The sequence below is a fragment of the Pyxicephalus adspersus genome, chromosome 2 (genome assembly GCF_032062135.1).
Source record: "Pyxicephalus adspersus chromosome 2, UCB_Pads_2.0, whole genome shotgun sequence".
NCBI classification, from domain to species: Eukaryota; Metazoa; Chordata; class Amphibia; order Anura; family Pyxicephalidae; genus Pyxicephalus; species Pyxicephalus adspersus.
The window spans coordinates 2,639,666-2,659,381 of NC_092859.1; the positions used below are offsets into that span (position 1 = coordinate 2,639,666).

General features: G+C 37.5%; 4 protein-coding genes across 4 annotated transcripts; all 4 read left to right on the top strand.

Moving 5' to 3' along the window:
• The first annotated feature begins 568 nt into the window (after positions 1–568).
• Positions 569–1,495, top strand: LOC140324971 (olfactory receptor 10A3-like). Its single transcript, XM_072403081.1, has one exon. The coding sequence runs from the start codon at positions 569–571 to the stop codon at positions 1,493–1,495; it is 927 nt and encodes a 308-aa protein (XP_072259182.1).
• Positions 1,496–6,538: 5,043 nt separating this feature from the next.
• On the top strand, positions 6,539–7,501 carry LOC140324977 (olfactory receptor 5G9-like). Its single transcript, XM_072403084.1, has one exon. It carries the CDS (start codon positions 6,539–6,541, stop codon positions 7,499–7,501), a length of 963 nt encoding a protein of 320 aa, XP_072259185.1.
• Positions 7,502–9,653: 2,152 nt separating this feature from the next.
• Positions 9,654–10,616, top strand: LOC140324980 (olfactory receptor 5G9-like). The gene has a single exon (XM_072403087.1). It carries the CDS (start codon positions 9,654–9,656, stop codon positions 10,614–10,616), a length of 963 nt encoding a protein of 320 aa, XP_072259188.1.
• A 4,150-nt stretch (positions 10,617–14,766) lies between these two features.
• On the top strand, positions 14,767–18,473 carry LOC140324982 (olfactory receptor 11L1-like). The gene is made up of 2 exons (XM_072403088.1): positions 14,767–14,829; positions 17,559–18,473. The coding sequence occupies exons 1-2, from the start codon at positions 14,767–14,769 to the stop codon at positions 18,471–18,473; spliced, it is 978 nt and encodes a 325-aa protein (XP_072259189.1).
• The last annotated feature ends 1,243 nt before the right edge of the window (positions 18,474–19,716 follow it).

Below are 19,716 nucleotides of genomic sequence, written 5' to 3' on the forward strand. Positions count from 1 at the left end.
AACAACTCAATTTTAAACAAAATCTCCTTATTTCCTGTACCTAGGCACTGATTTATGATTAGTTTAAAAAGCAATTATAATATTGGTATGATTTATTGGCCCTGATTTATTAAAGCTCTCCAAGGCTGGAGAGAATACACTTTGATCAGTGAAGCTGGGTGATCCAGCAAACCTGATATGTATTTGGATAATTATTGAAAACATTTACCAAATAATAGGAAATGATTTTAAGGAATCCATTCCAGATTTTCTGGATCACCCAGCTTCACTGCAAAAAGTGTATTATCTCCAGTCTTGGAGAGCTTTAGTAAATCAGGGCCATTGCCTCAAGGCTCATATTTTATATGCATTTTATTTTAATTCCTTGTTCATATTCTAATATGATCTTATCTCAAAGTTTTTTATATAATTGTTTATCCTGTCCTTACAGATGAAAAGACTAAATTATCTACATAATTATGAAGGTAAAAAAGTCCCATCTATTCAACTGTTATAAAATGTAAGATTAACCTGGTTATTATAATTAGAAAGTAGCATTATTACTCCAAAATTACCCATATCCTAAGTTATGATTCACAGCAACATGACAATGATCACCAAGATTCATCTTCTGGGTTTTCACAATCTTTATCATCTCAACATTCTGCTCTTCATTCTGTTCTTTGTGATATACTACTTTACAACAAGTGGAAACTTGCTCCTTATAGTTGTAGTAGTCAAGATCAGAAGCTTGCACTCTCCAATGTACATCTTCCTCACTCAGCTTTCCTTATCGGACTTGATAATGGCCACCAGCATTAGCCCTATTTTGCTTCGGGTTCTGGTGGATCAACAAACCACAATCACCTTTCCTGGCTGCCTGGCTCAGTTCTACTTCATCAGCGCCTCCTTGGCCCTTGAGTCTCTCCTTCTTACTGTGATGTCTTACGACCGATATCTCGCTATCTGTAACCCTCTACGATATAACACAATCATGAATTATATATTTTGTATAAAGCTCATTTTTTTTACTTGGTTATTGAGTTTTTCTGTGATTTTAAACCATGTCCTAGCCATTTCTAATTTAAAATTCTGCAGCTCAAATGTCATTGACCATTTCTTCTGTGATCTTTCTCCTTTGTTGGAGCTTTCTTGTTCAGATACGTATCTTGTAAAGACTGAAGTTACGATACTCACCATTCCTATGGCTGTGTTTCCATTTTTATTCATCATTACATCATATTGTTATATTATCTGCGCTATCTTAAAAATGTCTTCAGTCACAGGAAGACAAAAAGCATTTTCCACTTGCAGTTCCCATCTCACAGTTGTGTCTATATATTATGGAATTCTTCTTTGTACATATATGGTTCCAACACAGGGGCAGTCATTAACTGCCAGCAAATTATTGTCTCTCCTGTATACTGTCATGATTCCACTGATTAACCCACTTATTTATAGTTTCAGGAATAATGATATCCGAGAAGCTTTTCATAAAACTTGCAGTATGCATTGATATAGCATTGACATGCAAACTACACCGGGAAAGGAAGATGGTAGCTCTCTGTCAAGTCTCCAGGTTAATCAACTACTGCCAACATCCCTAAAAAACAAAAATAATTTAAAAGAACTTTTTGCATAGGGGACTTTTAAGGCAGTACATAAGGATCAGTTTATGTATGAAAACATTTTATTGATAACATCTTAATTTAAAAACAACATTTATACAAAACATGTTACAAAAGAAGCCTCCATATACGATGGTTACAAACTCAATAGTCAGTGGACAACAAGGCCTATAAATGACATTGGTAGGGGAAAAGCNAGCACAATATCATAAAGGAATACTACTTGTGTGCAGTCCGTTTCACAGATTAAATCCGCTTCATCAGGGAACAGTTATGTACTAAAAGAAAAGATATATATATATATATATATATATATATATATATATATATATATATATAAATAAAAAACAACTGAGCAATATGTATTGAACATGTAGTATGTATAAACACTAGGGATGAGCGAGCGAGTTTTTAAAACTCAATCTCGCCGCCATGCTTGCTTACTGAAATCGTAAGCATAAATTCACTGATCGAGATCAAATTTTAATAAGAAAAGGAGGAGGACTGTGGTGATCAATGAATTCACTCACAGCTGCATTCATTGGTCAGCTAAGCGTGTGATCCCCGGCACTAGAGGGTAAATGAGGACAAGTTTCCACGTTCAAAACCTCTAGTGCTCTATGATTGGCTGTGGAAAGCATGTCTGCTGTGGCTGTCTGCATGAAGAAATGCAGCCCCGGAAATCTTCTGCGATTCCAGGGGGACTAAAAAAACCTCTAGTGCCCAGGGATCACAAACAGGAGGATTCCCAGGGCTGCATGAACGAATGCAGCCCTGAGAATCCACTGCGATCCCAGGGCACTGAAGGTTAATTAACCACTAGTGCCCGGAGATCGCAGACAATGATTTCCTGGAACTTCTGATGGGTCGGCAAAATCGGTTCACTGAAATTTCATGGACCAATCAGAAGTTCGAGGAAAGGTTCGCCACTTTGCCGGAGGCATTATCTCTTATCCCCAATAAATACATACACATACGATAACGGTGAAAAATCAAAAGAAGAGGTATATACTACTACCGAGACATGATCCTTTAAAGCCAACTGGAAACCCAACCTGAAGTTTTGACCATCTGCGTTCGCCATGGCTCTCACTGGTTCCTCGCACTAACATGTAGTGTTGTGAAAATGGAACTAAATGCTTGATCAGCCAGGTCATTATTACAAAAAGGGACAAGTGATTTCCATTCTACATTAATGTGTTTTACCTGCCTGATCTCTCTGGGTTTCTGAAGACAAAGCTGAGCTGTGAAGCGTGAGCTTCGGATGCTAAGAAAACCCCCAATCCCAGCTTCCTTTGTGTGTATCAGGGATAAATGAAACCTCTCACACTGACCAATCAAGATGATTGGTCAGGAAGAACATGAGAAGGATGATGGCTGCACCCTTTGATGAAACACACGTAGGCAAATCACTCAACTTTAGTTTTGCGTGAAGGTCAGCAAAAGAAACCATTGAGAGCTGAGAGTGACCCGGTGTATTCACATTCCCATGAAAATGGAATCCCAGCATACTTTGAGGAACATCTTTTAGCAGAGGATCAATGCATTTCAGTGCAGGTGACTCAATAGGTAAGTAATTTATTTGTTCTTCTGCTTTGTTGATAGATGTGTTGATAATCTTGCCCCAGTCTTCTCTACAATTACAATGTATTCCTTCATGGATCAAAATGTAATATATTGCACAAATTTAAAAATTCTTAGATGTGGTGGCTTGTTATTTTGTGTTTATCACTTTGGTTTGATATGGACAGAGAAGCTGCTCCCATTCATTATAAGGACAGGATCATTCTCAAAATGCTACAGTATTCTGTCTATTCGAGTGAGGCAGTGTTCCCTTAGTTTGTTATTTTTTTAATTAAAACATTTTTGGTAGGGAATATATAATAATGCTACTTTTAATACACCATTCTATTCTCCTACCTGACAACTTTACACCAAAAGTTTTGCCTCCGGACAGCTGGGTTCCCAACCTATATCAAGAAGGCCATACAGTATGTAGCGCTTTGCAGGTCGTAGTATGGCCTTTGGATCCAAACCTGATTTGTGATCTGTGTGAGACCTAATTTGTAGAGGTCATATTGGTGATCTTTTGTATTGCATGTACACAATGTATTAATCTTCCATCGGTAGTATGTATCCAGTGTCCAATTAAACCCATGACATGTCCATAATATCTGACCATCATTTCCTCCAGTGTGTCTGTGGTCTCTGATGGCCCTCTTCCTTACATGTATTGTACATTATAGGAGAATGGGTTTAGACCCTCATATGCTTTGCAAGTTAATAACTACTACTCCAGACTGTAACTGGGTCTGTGCTTTATATTCAACTCAGGGGGATGATGGTTGGTGGGGGAGGGAAGGAGGGTGCTATATGTATTTCCTGAACACATTACAGCCCCCTTCCATGGTACATAGCAGAGGGTATTTGTAATTAAAAATCCTTTAGCTCCTACCTGCCAGAAATTTTGTTGTCCAAAAACGTGGCATTGACGCATGATATTCAAATTCACATGACATTCACTTATCAATCGATACGTCACTTTCTGCCTGCCTTCATCTGAAGAAGCCAATACAACAAACGCATCAGCATGAGGACTGTCTACTTAAATATCAATCATTGTCATTCAATATCCAACTGATATATCAATGTAGATATAGACCATTTCTTGGATGATCAACCTGGGTGGATGCTCGAGGAGAAAGTGCGCAATCAGTGGAACAGTAAAACACAATTCTTTAACGACTTTCCACAATCACCTACAAGCAACTACCTATATACAATACTTACTGGTAATAGATTTAAATATGGAAGTCACGCTATACATAGTGATATATCGCTGGATTCTGTGTTTTATTTTTTTCTAAACTACTGCTATTTTATATTTTACTGGAATTTATAAATTGCATTGAATAAATACAGCTAGAAGAATATACGTTATGCGAGTCAATTATTTTAACAAGTTTGATTAAAAAAGAACAGTAAAGAGTTTATATGAAATTCTGAAACTCTGATTTGGGAAACTGTAATCGAAGAATAGATAGAATGCATTTATTGAATTGTAAAATAACATTTTCCTAGATCATAAACAGCAAACAAAATATTTGTCTTGAGCCAAGAAAAAAAAAAACAGGTCTTTACATTGGAGGATGTCAGAATTCTCTATAGGTTATGAGATATTTCCCATGGATTAGTAATGATTATATAAGGCATGAGGCTTATGCTACATTGCATTATTCAGTCAACCTAATAACATTCACGGAGGACCATATTACACCAAAAGAACTAGGTACATTATACAGCAAGTATGTCTATAAAGGTTCTCCAGATCATTGTATATCTAACAATAGTTTATCATATTTACCTGGACTTGATTTTGAATGTTAAAGACATTTTGCAGCTTTCCAAATTGCTTTGTTTATTCCACCTCTATAGGAAAATATGCCAGTATTTATATCCACACAACAGGAACACCTTAATCCAACCATCATGGCAGGCAACATGGCAAAAGGTGATAGTTCCAGACCAAGAGATGTGAAATTTGTACTCCACCATGTTCTGGTAACATACCCCAATTCTAAGTGTCCAACTGTAGAGATGAAAGGGCTTCAAAAGCTCTGAAACATCTTCAGAAATACAAGAGCAAATCCAATTGAATGTGATCAGCTATTATACCCTATTATACACTGTCTCCCTCAGTCCTGGATAAGGTCTCATGCTGCCAGTCAGCCATCTCATCATGGATGTCTGACCGATTCCTGAAACTCAACCTGGATAAAACAGAACTCATCATCATATCCCCCTCAAATTCCAAAGGAGTCCCAGCTATGATTACTTAATCCACAGCTCACCATACATTAGTGTTGCAGTCAGTGGGAAGGCCGTCATCTGTACAGATAGCAACAAAGGTCATTGATGTTACCTAAATTACCCTGAGAGCTCAAGGAACCCCTTGCAACCTCTAGAGGAACCCTGGCTGAGAAACTCTTCTTTAAGGGGTGTATTTATAAATTACACTGCAAATAATGCTGGACATTCACTCCTCTATGCTTCAGTTCATTTACTCATTATTTTCAGAAAATTGAGTGGGGGCTTGCTATAGGAGAAGAGTGCGTCCTTAGATTGGGGAATGGCATCTGATGAGCACTGGCTGGACCAGGACCTAACATGGGTTTTGTGTTTTCTATAGAATTAGCATGTTATACAGCTCTTTACAGACTCCATAGTAAAGTCTATAATTGTCCCTCAATATAATGTCCATTTCATAGTCATATGACATTAACGCAATCTAAGGCCAATATGGGGGGTATACAACAATGAAGATTCCAAGGACTTTAAAGGTATTAAATGTTAAAACATATCACACACCTATTCTCCCACAAAAAAAGCATAATTTAATATATTATATTACAAAGAAATATGTTTCCTGTCTTTACAGGTAGCAGTTACAGATGGCGTACATCCAATCCATACCGGCATTGGGTTTGTTATGCAACATAAGCTTCCTCAGGACTGTTGAGTCTAGCATTATGTTTAAAATCATATATTCTACGTATTAAAACCGACTCAACAAAAACCACTACCACAATCTTTTGAAGTGATAGATCGAGGGATGAGTCAACAAAATCCATTACCACAATCACTCCGCAACTTTTTTGGAAGGCTACATCTAGAGTCTTGCTAGATTCAGTGTCGTTAATATTTCTAATAAGGCACCTTGCATTTTTTATGTTTTTGTTTAAATATGCAGAATATATGTTTTCAAAAAAGATGCCAGTCTCATCAATCCCGAGGAAGCCTATGTTGCTAAATGCAAATACTGTGTGTGATTGGATGTACATGTTGTGTAAGTGTTATGACATAAAAGCAGTACGTATGTATCTCTAATACCGTAACATATATATCAAATGTTTTTGTTTCTCTCTTAGACAATGTACGATAGCAACATCACCATGGTCACTCAAATCTTTCTCTTAGGCTTTCAGAATCAGCACGGGGTCCACTTTCTCATTTTCTGCGTACTTCTTGGTATATACTGTTTGACAGTTTGTGGGAACTTTCTGATAATCACTCTAGTGTCCTTAAGCAAAAATCTTCACTCTCCTATGTACTATTATTTGTCCCAACTCTCTGTAACTGACATCATGTTGACCACAAACATTTCACCCAGCATGCTATACATCATCATAGATGAAGGTGCCCCAATGTCCTTTGAAGGTTGCATTGCTCAGTTTTATTTTTTTGGTGTCACTGAATGTTCGGAGTGTCTTCTCCTTACCATTATGTCCTACGACCGGTATTTAGCAATTTGCAACCCTTTAAGGTATTCTTCCATCATGGACCACATACTTTGTCTAAAGTTGATCATAATGTCTTGGCTCATTAGCTTTACAGTCATCTTGATCCATACAATAACCATATGTAAGATGGAATTCTGTGGACTCAACGTCATTGACCATTTCTTCTGTGATCTGACTCCGTTGTTAGACCTCATATGTACCGATACTTCTCTAGTTCGCACAGAAGTGACTTTATTGTGTATTCCTATGCTTATTATACCATTCATCATTGTCATAGTTTCCTATGTATGCATTGTCTATGCAATTTTAAGAATCCAGTCCAACACAGGTAGACGGAAAGCTTTTTCCACATGTAGCTCCCACCTGTGTGTGGTCTCCATATTTTATGGGACGCTCTTCTGTATTTATGTCCTTCCATCTGAAGGACAGTCTCTGACCGTGAGCAAAATCCTTTCCCTGCTGTACACAGTGGTGACTCCATTGCTTAATCCAATCATATATACCTTAAGAAATAAAGATATCAAGAACGCTATGGGGAAAATGTTAGAAAACAAGAACAAAAGCAACGCCTTAAACAAGAGGAAATCCAACTAAAGGTGCTAAATTAAGTTTTTTTTTATTTCTATAATAAATCAATAATTAAATAAAAGTATGGAAATGTTTTTTGCTTGGACATTCGTTGTGTGAAAAACTATTATTTCATAATTTACATTGGACAGGACAAAAAATAATAAAAGCAAAACGTTTTGATGGAAAATTAAAAATCGAACAATCATAGCAAATTAATTTATTTGCAGATAATGTGGTCCCTATAGCACTCCTCTGACCTCCCCAAAAACACCATAAAGTATTTCGGTATAGCTTCTCAATATAACTGAATGGGACAAATCTCAAATGTTTACATGCCATTTCCACCTTAAAATGTGAAATACCATAAACATTCCTATAATACATATACCTAGACACGTAATACAATCAGGTTTCTACTTTTCTTACGTAAAGAGCCTCAAATTTTTCACGACTTTAGGGATGGGTCCTGGATGGCATATAGATCCCCCTTTGGTTTAGGCTGTGGTCCCTATAAAAACAGGTTATTCGATGCGGAAAGAGCCCGGGGAGTTATATTTGGTGACTGATAGCCACTGTTCTGTTTTCTAACCAGGCTTCTGGAATAAAAGAGAAGGATCTGGGTTAGATTTCCTATCCCAAGGCAGTGCTGGCAGATTTTGGGATGAGATGATTGGTTTGTCAGGAGCAGAATGTGGCTTCCATGTTCCGTTCTTTGTGGTAATCTAATTTGGATTGGGTAATCTAGAATTAAACCTTAAACTATATCTGACTGTTATCTATGAAGTGAATAATATTGTTGATTTCCCAGTTTTTTTTTCTTTCCCCTTCCCCTTGCTCCTGTACCCCATCAATTGTTTAGGTTACTAATATACGTCAATAAGCTATAAGAACTCTATTGAGCGCAATACATGACTTTCGACACATGAACTGACTTCATGCACTTTATATTTATGATTTTATGATCCAATATTTACGATTGTATGTTACCACTTTTTGTAGAACAAATACTTTGTAACTTTAAGGTCCCAGTCCAGTGCCAGTGCTCACCAGGTGCCAGTCCTCCAATCTTTCTGCATACTTTTCACTTATAGCACGCCCCTGTTCACCCTCAGGAGGATAGTTGTGCTTTCCCAGCACAAGGTTGCCCCAATGACTTCCATGCACTTAAAATGGTGTCTGAGAAGGACTAACAGGGGACAAGGAGCCAACAAGAGCAGAACTGAGCAAACAATGAGACGCCAGACAGACCAGGGCAGTAATCAGGGTATCTACAGCTAATGCAGTACAAGAAAGTCCAGCAGAGGAGAGCCTAAAAACAGAGTCAATGGTTACACGCAGGTATTGTTCCACTACACTAGGTAAGGGTTAACATAAGCAAAATCGAGGTCACAAGCAAAGGTTGGTCCAGGCAGCAAACAATCCCAGGTTCAGAAAATAGGCAGAGTCTTCAGCAGATAAACCAACATATAATCACACCACCAGCAAATTAGACACGCTAATGATACAACAGGCAACAGGTGCCTGGGAGCTAGGAAGCTATGGAGGACCAGTAGCCAATGGCTAGGCAAGATCTTCAGCAGGAACTATTGTAATCATTGGCTGCAGATGCTCTAAAGTCCCCTTCAGCTGCACACAATCCCAATTTATGTGCAGGGGATGATGAGACAGACACATGCACAGCTAAAGGGAGTTTGGGGATGCTTCAAGCTGCAGAGAAGAGGACAGACAGCAAATTGCTTGTTGCGTGTTTGTGAAAATTAATTCATTGTTCTAATTAATTTACAAGAATGTGTATGTCATTAATTGAAGCGGGGCCTCATGGAAGAAAGGGGATTACATGGTAAATATTACAGAAAATGCCTGTTGACATTGAAGTGGTTGGTTTATGTGGGACTTTAACAGGCCTGAAAGTATTCCTGAAAACTAAAGCTGCGTACACACGTCAGATTTTTCTCGCCCGATAATCGGCATCGGCCAGATATCGGGCGAAAATCTGGCGTGTGTACAGTCGGTGTCGTCCATCGACCGAACGACCGTCCTGGCGGATCCACGGACGATGAACGACGACCGATCCTAATGCAAGGGAAGGGGAGAGCACGCAGCAGGGTGCCGCTCCATCGCTCTCCCCCTCCCCTCTCCATAGAGCAGAACGGTGCTGTATGTACAGCAAGGGGCAATGTACGATACCAACATCACTATGGTCACTCAAATCTTTCTCTTAGGATTTCAGAATCAGCACGGGGTCCACTTTCTCATTTTCTGCGTACTTCTTGGTATATACTGTTTGACAGTTTGTGGGAACTTTCTGATAATCACTTTAGTGTCCTTAAGCAAATATCTTTACTCTCCTATGTACTACTATTTGTCCCAACTCTCTGTAACTGACATCACGTTGACCACAAACATTTCACCCAACATGCTATACATCATCATAGATGAAGGTGCTCCAATGTCCTTTGAAGGTTGCATTGCTCAGTTTTATTTTTTTGGTGTCACTGAATGTTCGGAGTGTCTTCTCCTTACCATTATGTCCTACGACCGGTATTTAGCAATTTGCAACCCTTTAAGGTATTCTTCCATCATGGACCACATACTTTGTCTAAAGTTGATCATAATGTCTTGGCTCATTAGCTTTACAGTCATCTTGATCCATACAATAACCATATGTAAGATGGAATTCTGTGGACTCAACGTCATTGACCATTTCTTCTGTGATCTGACTCCGTTGTTAGACCTCATATGTTCTGATACTTCTCTAGTTCGCACAGAAGTGACTTTATTGTGTATTCCTATGCTTATTATACCATTCATCATTGTCATAGTTACCTATGTATGCATTGTCTATGCAATTTTAAGAATCCAGTCCAACACAGGTAGACGGAAAGCTTTTTCCACATGTAGCTCCCACCTGTGTGTGGTCTCCATATTTTATGGGACACTCTTCTGTATTTATGTCCTTCCATCTGAAGGACAGTCTCTGACCGTGAGCAAAATCCTTTCCCTGCTGTACACAGTGGTGACTCCATTGCTTAATCCAATCATATATACCTTAAGAAATAAAGATATCAAGAACGCTATGGGGAAAATGTTAGAAAACAAGAACAAAAGCAACGCCTTAAACAAGAGGAAATCCAACTAAAGGTGCTAAATTAAGTTTTTTTTTATTTCTATAATAAATCAATAATTAAATAAAAGTATGGAAATGTTTTTTGCTTGGACATTCGTTGTGTGAAAAACTATTATTTCATAATTTACATTGGACAGGACAAAAAATAATAAAAGCAAAACGTTTTGATGGAAAATTAAAAATCGAACAATCATAGCAAATTAATTTATTTGCAGATAATGTGGTCCCTATAGCACTCCTCTGACCTCCCCAAAAACACCATAAAGTATTTCGGTATAGCTTCTCAATATAACTGAATGGGACAAATCTCAAATGTTTACATGCCATTTCCACCTTAAAATGTGAAATACCATAAACATTCCTATAATACATATACCTAGACACGTAATACAATCAGGTTTCTACTTTTCTTACGTAAAGAGCCTCAAATTTTTCACGACTTTAGGGATGGGTCCTGGATGGCATATAGATCCCCCTTTGGTTTAGGCTGTGGTCCCTATAAAAACAGGTTATTCGATGCGGAAAGAGCCCGGGGAGTTATATTTGGTGACTGATAGCCACTGTTCTGTTTTCTAACCAGGCTTCTGGAATAAAAGAGAAGGATCTGGGTTAGATTTCCTATCCCAAGGCAGTGCTGGCAGATTTTGGGATGAGATGATTGGTTTGTCAGGAGCAGAATGTGGCTTCCATGTTCCGTTCTTTGTGGTAATCTAATTTGGATTGGGTAATCTAGAATTAAACCTTAAACTATATCTGACTGTTATCTATGAAGTGAATAATATTGTTGATTTCCCAGTTTTTTTTTCTTTCCCCTTCCCCTTGCTCCTGTACCCCATCAATTGTTTAGGTTACTAATATACGTCAATAAGCTATAAGAACTCTATTGAGCGCAATACATGACTTTCGACACATGAACTGACTTCATGCACTTTATATTTATGATTTTATGATCCAATATTTACGATTGTATGTTACCACTTTTTGTAGAACAAATACTTTGTAACTTTAAGGTCCCAGTCCAGTGCCAGTGCTCACCAGGTGCCAGTCCTCCAATCTTTCTGCATACTTTTCACTTATAGCACGCCCCTGTTCACCCTCAGGAGGATAGTTGTGCTTTCCCAGCACAAGGTTGCCCCAATGACTTCCATGCACTTAAAATGGTGTCTGAGAAGGACTAACAGGGGACAAGGAGCCAACAAGAGCAGAACTGAGCAAACAATGAGACGCCAGACAGACCAGGGCAGTAATCAGGGTATCTACAGCTAATGCAGTACAAGAAAGTCCAGCAGAGGAGAGCCTAAAAACAGAGTCAATGGTTACACGCAGGTATTGTTCCACTACACTAGGTAAGGGTTAACATAAGCAAAATCGAGGTCACAAGCAAAGGTTGGTCCAGGCAGCAAACAATCCCAGGTTCAGAAAATAGGCAGAGTCTTCAGCAGATAAACCAACATATAATCACACCACCAGCAAATTAGACACGCTAATGATACAACAGGCAACAGGTGCCTGGGAGCTAGGAAGCTATGGAGGACCAGTAGCCAATGGCTAGGCAAGATCTTCAGCAGGAACTATTGTAATCATTGGCTGCAGATGCTCTAAAGTCCCCTTCAGCTGCACACAATCCCAATTTATGTGCAGGGGATGATGAGACAGACACATGCACAGCTAAAGGGAGTTTGGGGATGCTTCAAGCTGCAGAGAAGAGGACAGACAGCAAAGTGCTTGTTGCGTGCTTGTGAGATAAAGACAAACTGGGAGCCATGTGAAGGTTTCTAAACTGAGAATGAATTCATTGTTCTAATCAATTTACAAGAATGTGTATGCCATTAATTGAAACGGGGTATCATGGAAGAAAGAGGATTACATGGTAAATATTATAGAAAATGCCTGCTAACATTGAAGTGCTTGGTTTATGTGGGACAGGCCTGAAAGTATTCCTGCAAACTTACTGGTTCCCACTAAAAACTTTTACTTATCAATTATTATCAGGCTGTTCAGGGACACCGTGGGTGAAACAGGATCTCACATAATATACTAACATTCCAATTCCATCCAAATTTCCATGCAAAAAACGGTGCATTTTTTTTTGCATGTAAATTTATTTTACATTGTAGGCTACAATTCTTAGGTGTAACTCACTGAAATATGTCCAATACTTAATAAATGTAATACATTTAATTATAAACTTTCAAAGAAAAAACACAAAATCTGTAAAAAAAAAGGTAAACGTAATATAACTGCACAGAAGAATATATAATATGTATATAATATAATTATATACAATATATGAACATTTCCTTGTATTGGACTCAATACAGCTATTTTGTATTGAATCCAATACAAAATTATTTAAATTTCCCGCCCGCACCTACGCATCCACCAACATCACTGGAGATCATCTCTGCATTGCCCGGCTGAAGATTTAAGAAGACGAACGTGTCCCCAGGACCTGCAGTGACCAGCAAGGACACTGGGGGCAGCAACAGAACAAGGTAAGTGTTTTTTTTTAGGTAATGCGACCCAGAGTGTGACTCGGGATTACCGCTCTTTGCAGGTAAAATCCACCCGGATTAGGACTGAGGAATCGCTGGGCTCCGCCATCTTCGTTTTTCTTCTTCTGTCTTTTTGCTACGTCACCCAATCTGGCACTGCACATGCATCTCTTTCTCTTGCCCCTGTGCATGCCCGACATTGTACAGAGCATCCCTGGATCAACACAGAAAGGGAAGATGCTGCACCATTTCTTTTTCTTTTTTCATTTCTTTTTTTTTTTAAAGTCTGTTGCACAAAATCTGATTTTTACTTTATATAAAAGAGTTGTCTGACTTTATGTCAACTTTAAAGAATGGTTAAGTGTTGGAGTACACTGAGAATAATAAATGTGTGCCCTTAAGCTGCAAGCTATAATATAATAAATGACAATATAATTTTACATTTGTCCCAGTTGAAATGCAATGATAAAACCTCTCCTTGCACAAGGCTTTATTTCCATACTTTTTCCAAAATTTAGGAAAATACATTTTTATATGTCATGTAGTTTAATAAATCTAATAATGGTTACATGACTTTTCTCAGGAGAACACAAATAGATTCTCTTCAGACATTAAAGACATTTGGGGCCTACCAATCAAAGACATAAAAGCGATGATAACAGTTGGTTGTTGTCATTATTTATTATGAAATTGGCCAAGGCTGGTTTTATGTGCAGGAAAAAATAAAGGCAATACAACAACAAAGATTATTATATACATTTTCCAACATATAACAAGATGTGACAAGTCTGTTTTCATTATTATTATTACTATATATGTTTATCATTATATATATAGTAATATTAATATTTTTATATATGTTTTCTGGTCAGTAGGAAATGGCATCTAAAAATTATAAAATTCCTCTACAACATTTACATTGTTAGATTTTTCTTACTCATCATAGAAGAATACATTTTCTAAGCATACCAGTATATGAACACATTTTTCACTCCATCGCTCTCCCCCTCCCCTCTCCATAGAGCAGAACGGTGCTGTATGTACAGCACCGTTCATGCATCGTGTAGTCCTTTGTCGTTGGAAAGGATCGTGAAAGATCCTTTCCAACGACAAAAATTGCAAGTGTGTACGCAGCTTTACTTTTCCCACTAAAAACGTTACTGTTCCCACTAAAAACTTTTCCTTATCAATTATTATCAGGCTGTTCAGGGACACCGTGGGTGAAACAGGATCTCTAATAAAATACTAACCCCCCTAACATTCTAATTCCATCCAAATTTCCATGCAAAAAACGGTACATTTTTTTTTGCATGGAAATTTATTTTACATTGTAGGCTACAATTCTTAGGTATAACTCACCGAAATATGTCCAATACTTAATAAATGTAATACATTTAATAATCAACTTTCAATGAAAAAACACAAAAATCTGTAAAAAAAAATAGTTAAACATGTAATATAACTGTACAGAAGAATATATAATATGTATATAATATAATTATATATAATATATGAACATTTATTTGTATTGGACTCAATACAGCTATTTTGTATTGAATCCAATACAAAATTATTTAATTTTCCCGCTGATCCTCCCGCCCGCACCAATGCATGCACCAACATCACCGGAGATCGTCTCTGCATTGCCCGGCTGAAGATTGAAGAAGATGAACGTGTCCCCAGGACCTGCAGTGACCAGCAAGGACGCCAGGGGGCAGCAACGGAACAAGGTAAGTGTTTTTTTTTTTAGGTAATGCAACCCAGAGTGTGACTCGGGATTACCGCTCTTTGCAGGTAAAATCCACCCTGAGTCACACTCAGGATTAGCACTGAGGAATCGCTGGGCACCGCCATCTTCGTTTTTCTTCTTCTGTTGTTTTGCTACGTCACCCAATCTGGCACTGCACATGCATCTCTTGCCCCTTCTGTGCATGCCCGACATCGTACAGAGCATCCCTGGATCAACACAGAACAGGAAGATGCTGCACCATTTCTTTTTCTTTTTTCATTTCTTGTTTAAAAAAGTCTGTTGCACTTAAAAAAAATCTGATTTTTACTTTATATAAAAGAGTTTTCTGACTTTAGGTCAACTTTAAAGAATGGTTAAGTGTTGGAGTACCCTGAGAACAATATATGTGTTCCCTTAAGCTGCAAGCTATATTATAATAAATGACAATATAATTTTACATTTGTCCCAGTTGAAATGCAATGATAAAACCATTCTCCTTGCACAGGGCTTTATTTCCATACTTTATCCAAAATTTAAGAAAATACATTTTAATGTCATGTAGTTTAATAAATCTAATAATGGTTACATGACTTTGCTCTGGAGAACACAAATAGATTCTCTTCAGACATTAAAGACATTTGGGGCCTACCAATCAAAGACATAAAAGCGATGATAACAATTGGTTGTTGTCATTATTTATTATGAAATTGGCCAAGGCTGGTTTTATGTGCAGGAAAAAATAAAGGCAATACAACAACAAAGAATATTATATTAATTTTCCAACATATAACAAGATGTGACAAGTCTGTTTTCATTATTATTATTACTATATATGTTTATCATTATATATATTTTATTATTAGTATTTTTATATATGTTTTCTGGTCAGTAGGAAATGGTATCTAACAATTAAAAAATTCCTCTACAACATTTACATTGTTAGATTTTTCTTACTCATCATAGAAGAATACATTTTCTAAGCATACCAGTATATGAACACATTTTTCATCCAGCTATTCTTTGAAATATATTTTCTTATAAACAAATATTATTTTATGAGTAAAAATATCCATTCATAGTAAGTATTTATTTTTTCAATGTTATTTTGTTAATTTTCTCTTATTTTGTATTTTTTTAAATCAAGAGATCCTTATAGAACATTGCTAGTCTTCCATATATACTGGCAGTAAAGTAGCATTTTCTCCCTAGAACAGAATTGTTCAAAAATTGAACAATTATAGAAAAAATACTTGGTAAAAAAAAGGAATAATGCAACTACAACATCTAAGGACTGGTAAGCTGCAACATGTCTTAGTTTGGTATTTTTTGGGGGTTAGATAGACTTTATAAAAGACAAGGTTATGAAATCTGAAACATAAAACTTTTTTCTAGTTCAGGTGGTTCTTCTAGAACTGCACGTTAGCGGTGAGGAAAAGTTTTGTTGTGTCTTCCATTGGGAGCATACAAGATTGTTGTATGTATTCCCTCTATCTTTGCTGTGTACACTACTTTACAATTGTGTTAGGTTCTTGATAGAACATGGCATTTACAGCTTTCTGTATTTGCTTTACCTGACACTCACTTTCAAATAGAGAATCTGAATCAGTGTTTTCCCAACCAGGGTCCCTCCAGAGGTCAGGCTGTGGGGTCATTGAGCAATGAGTAATTTAGATCCCTGAGATCAGTTATGTCAGGGATGCCAATGATCTTTTTGGTTATCTGTAAGGGTGACATTCTTCCCACTGCCCAGCAATGTAAGAGGTACTGACCACCATGCTAATGTACTGTGAGTTGCTGGTATAGTAATTATAGAAGGGTTCCCCTCAAATTAATTTTAGGTTAAAAAGGGCTGATCTAGAGCCTTGGTCCTGATTTATTAAAGCTCTCCAAGGCTGGAGAAAATACACTTTCACCAGTGAAGCTGGGTGATCCAAAAAACCTGGGATGGATCTGGTCCAGGATTCAAAGCATTTGCTAGCAAATAGCAAATGACATTAATGGAATCTATTCCAGGTTTGCTGGATCACCCAGCTTCACTGCTGAAAGTGTATTCTCTCCAGCCTTGGAGAGCTTTAATAAATCAGGCCCCTTGTGTTAGGAGTGCAATATAATGGCCCAAACCCTTATGAGATTGTCCAACAATGTGAGCTCTATCCTAGAATGGTTCTTGAACCCTTCTTCTGCTAGGTGGATGGCTGTATTGAGAATGTTTTGTTTGGATTGAGGCATCAGAGATAAAGCCCTGGCCTAAGGGGCATTATCCCTTTGTAAGCAGGTTGTGTGCCTGGAGACTATACAGATCTAATCTTGTCCTATGCAGATCATTTCTGAAAGGTAGAAACCCATAACGTCCTGTGCTGCTTTAGAAATGCCAGTAAATGTAGGTTATAAAACGGTTGTACAAGGTATTAATGGGAGGAAGTCCGCTTTATTTTCAGTCTCTTTTTCTTTGTCTTTCAATCAAGACATCTCCTGGAGTCACAATACTCACCTACCAAAGTGTATCGGGATATCAAATACAGGATGTAGACATACTTTCTCTCCCTTCATCTCCATTAAATGGAACTGAGATCAACTGATCATAGGAAGAAATTAGCAGACTCTATTTCTACAAGATCAGTAGATTTATTGCCACTATTAACATATATAAATAACAATTTCCATTGCACAAGACCAAAAAGAAATGAAAAAAGGGAAGTTTATTATCTAATTATTTTATTTTTTTTACAGATAATGACCAATCAAACCATCTCTGCCATTACTCTTCTGGGGTTTCCCAATCTTAGTAGCATTAACGTTTTAATGTTCTTTTTTCTTCTAACAAGTTATTGTTTTTCCATATTTATAAACCTTGCCATTATTGGTTTGGTGATAAAGAATGAATCCCTCCACAGTCCCATGTATTTTTTACTCACTCAGTTATCCTTAACTGACATTTTGTGGGCCACAAATATTATCCCCAATATGCTCTCTACCTTGTTCAGCAATGGGGTCAAAATGTCCCTCACTGCCTGCTTAACTCAGTTTTTCTTCTTTGGTGCCTCTGAATCCGCGGAGTGTCTTTTTCTCATGGTAATGTCCTATGACCGGTATATGGCCATTTGCAATCCCCTGCATTATACCTCTAAAATGACCAATGCGCTATGTCTTAAATTGGTCATTTTATCATGGGTCTTAAGTTTTTTCATTTTACTGCATGAAACGATAAGTATTAGTCAGCTGGACTTTTGTGGGCCAAATGTCATTGACCATTTCTTCTGTGACTACGCTCCTCTGCTCCAACTCTCCTGCTCGGACACATTTTACATTCGGATACTAACATATATCATGGGTTCTCCTTTGATATTCTTCCCTTTCATATTGATTGTGATATCATATGCTTATATAGCATTCATCATCCTACGGATTCCAACCAGTTCTGGGAGACAGAAAACCTTCTCGACTTGTAGCTCTCACCTGGCAGTGGTGTGCATGTATTACGGGACACTGATGGCTATTTATGTGGTTCCAAGTGAAGGACGATCCCTTACTTTAAACAAAGTTCTCTCTATGGCCTACACAATTTTAAACCCTTTGCTTAATCCAATAATTTACAGTTTGAGAAATAATGATATCAAGAGAGCATTACGGAAGTTAGGCAAATAATTTTTCATGTGCATTATTTCATGCAGCTTAATACTCTTCTCTGGTATATTTCTACATAGTAACTATTTTCCCTTCAACCAGCGTTGTATGTTCTTTTTTTTGAGACTATGGTCAACACACATTTTTTAGTTGATTCATGAATTAGGTTCCAGTGGTAATATGGGTGAATAATTCCTTTTGATGAATGCAGGTGGTGTTTAAGATGCCCCCTTGGTCACATTAAGAAAGCCAAATAAGTCACTTCTAAAATCGAAGAGATTTTTTCTAAACTCTCTAATACCCCAATTTTTGTATATTCTACCTGTCCCAGTTTTGAAATTTCTTTAATATCTGACTTGTCTCAAAATATCCAAAATATCCAAAATACTTGTCCCAAAATGTTTAATGATGGTTTCCATGTTGTGCATCGTTAATAATTATATTGAGGAAAGTATTTTTTGTTGAGTTGGATCTTACACTTGATTTTTACTAATTTTTGGGTGGTGAATCAAGAAATGACCCCAGTTTTTTGCTATCACATCCAGTTTTTTATGATACAGGGTACTGTCCATTTTTGTCAAAAAACATATATGTACGGTATGTAAAAACAAATTTTACATACAATGAAAAATAATGAAATAATGACTTGAATGTACTGTTTTTTTAAATTTATTTTATTCATACAAATTATTTATTGTTACTTTATGACATTTTTTTCACAGTAAAACATTTAAAAATTCTTTGGGTAAAAGCTGGGTACTGGGCAGGCGGCATCAGTTACAGCATGGGAGGTGACGGTGGGCCCTGAGACGGAGCAAGGAGGGCATTAGAGGTTGAGGCCATCACTTATATGAACAGTGTAGAAGCTGTCTCTATTAGAGACATGAATGGATGAACGAGATTCCAATCTGTCCCTACCTACTATGTAGCGAAACCACATGAAACGGACCACATCTAGTCTGGCATCCAGAGCTGTGTACTGGGCAGTGGGCAGGTGGCAGCAGTAACAGCATGAGGAGGAGGCGGCAGGCCCTGAGATGGAGTGTGGACAGCATTGTTAACTGTCATCTAGAGTCGTCCCGAATTCGAATGGCCATATTGGGTTTGAACATGATAACCAAGCTCGGTTTAATGATAACCAAGCATTCTTTTTGACTTCTGATATTGTCCTGATGAAATGTTCGTCTTTGAGGATCTGCCGAATCTCTGGACCATCAAACACACCGGCCTTTTTCTTTTTAAATGACAGGCTAGGAAATGCCAA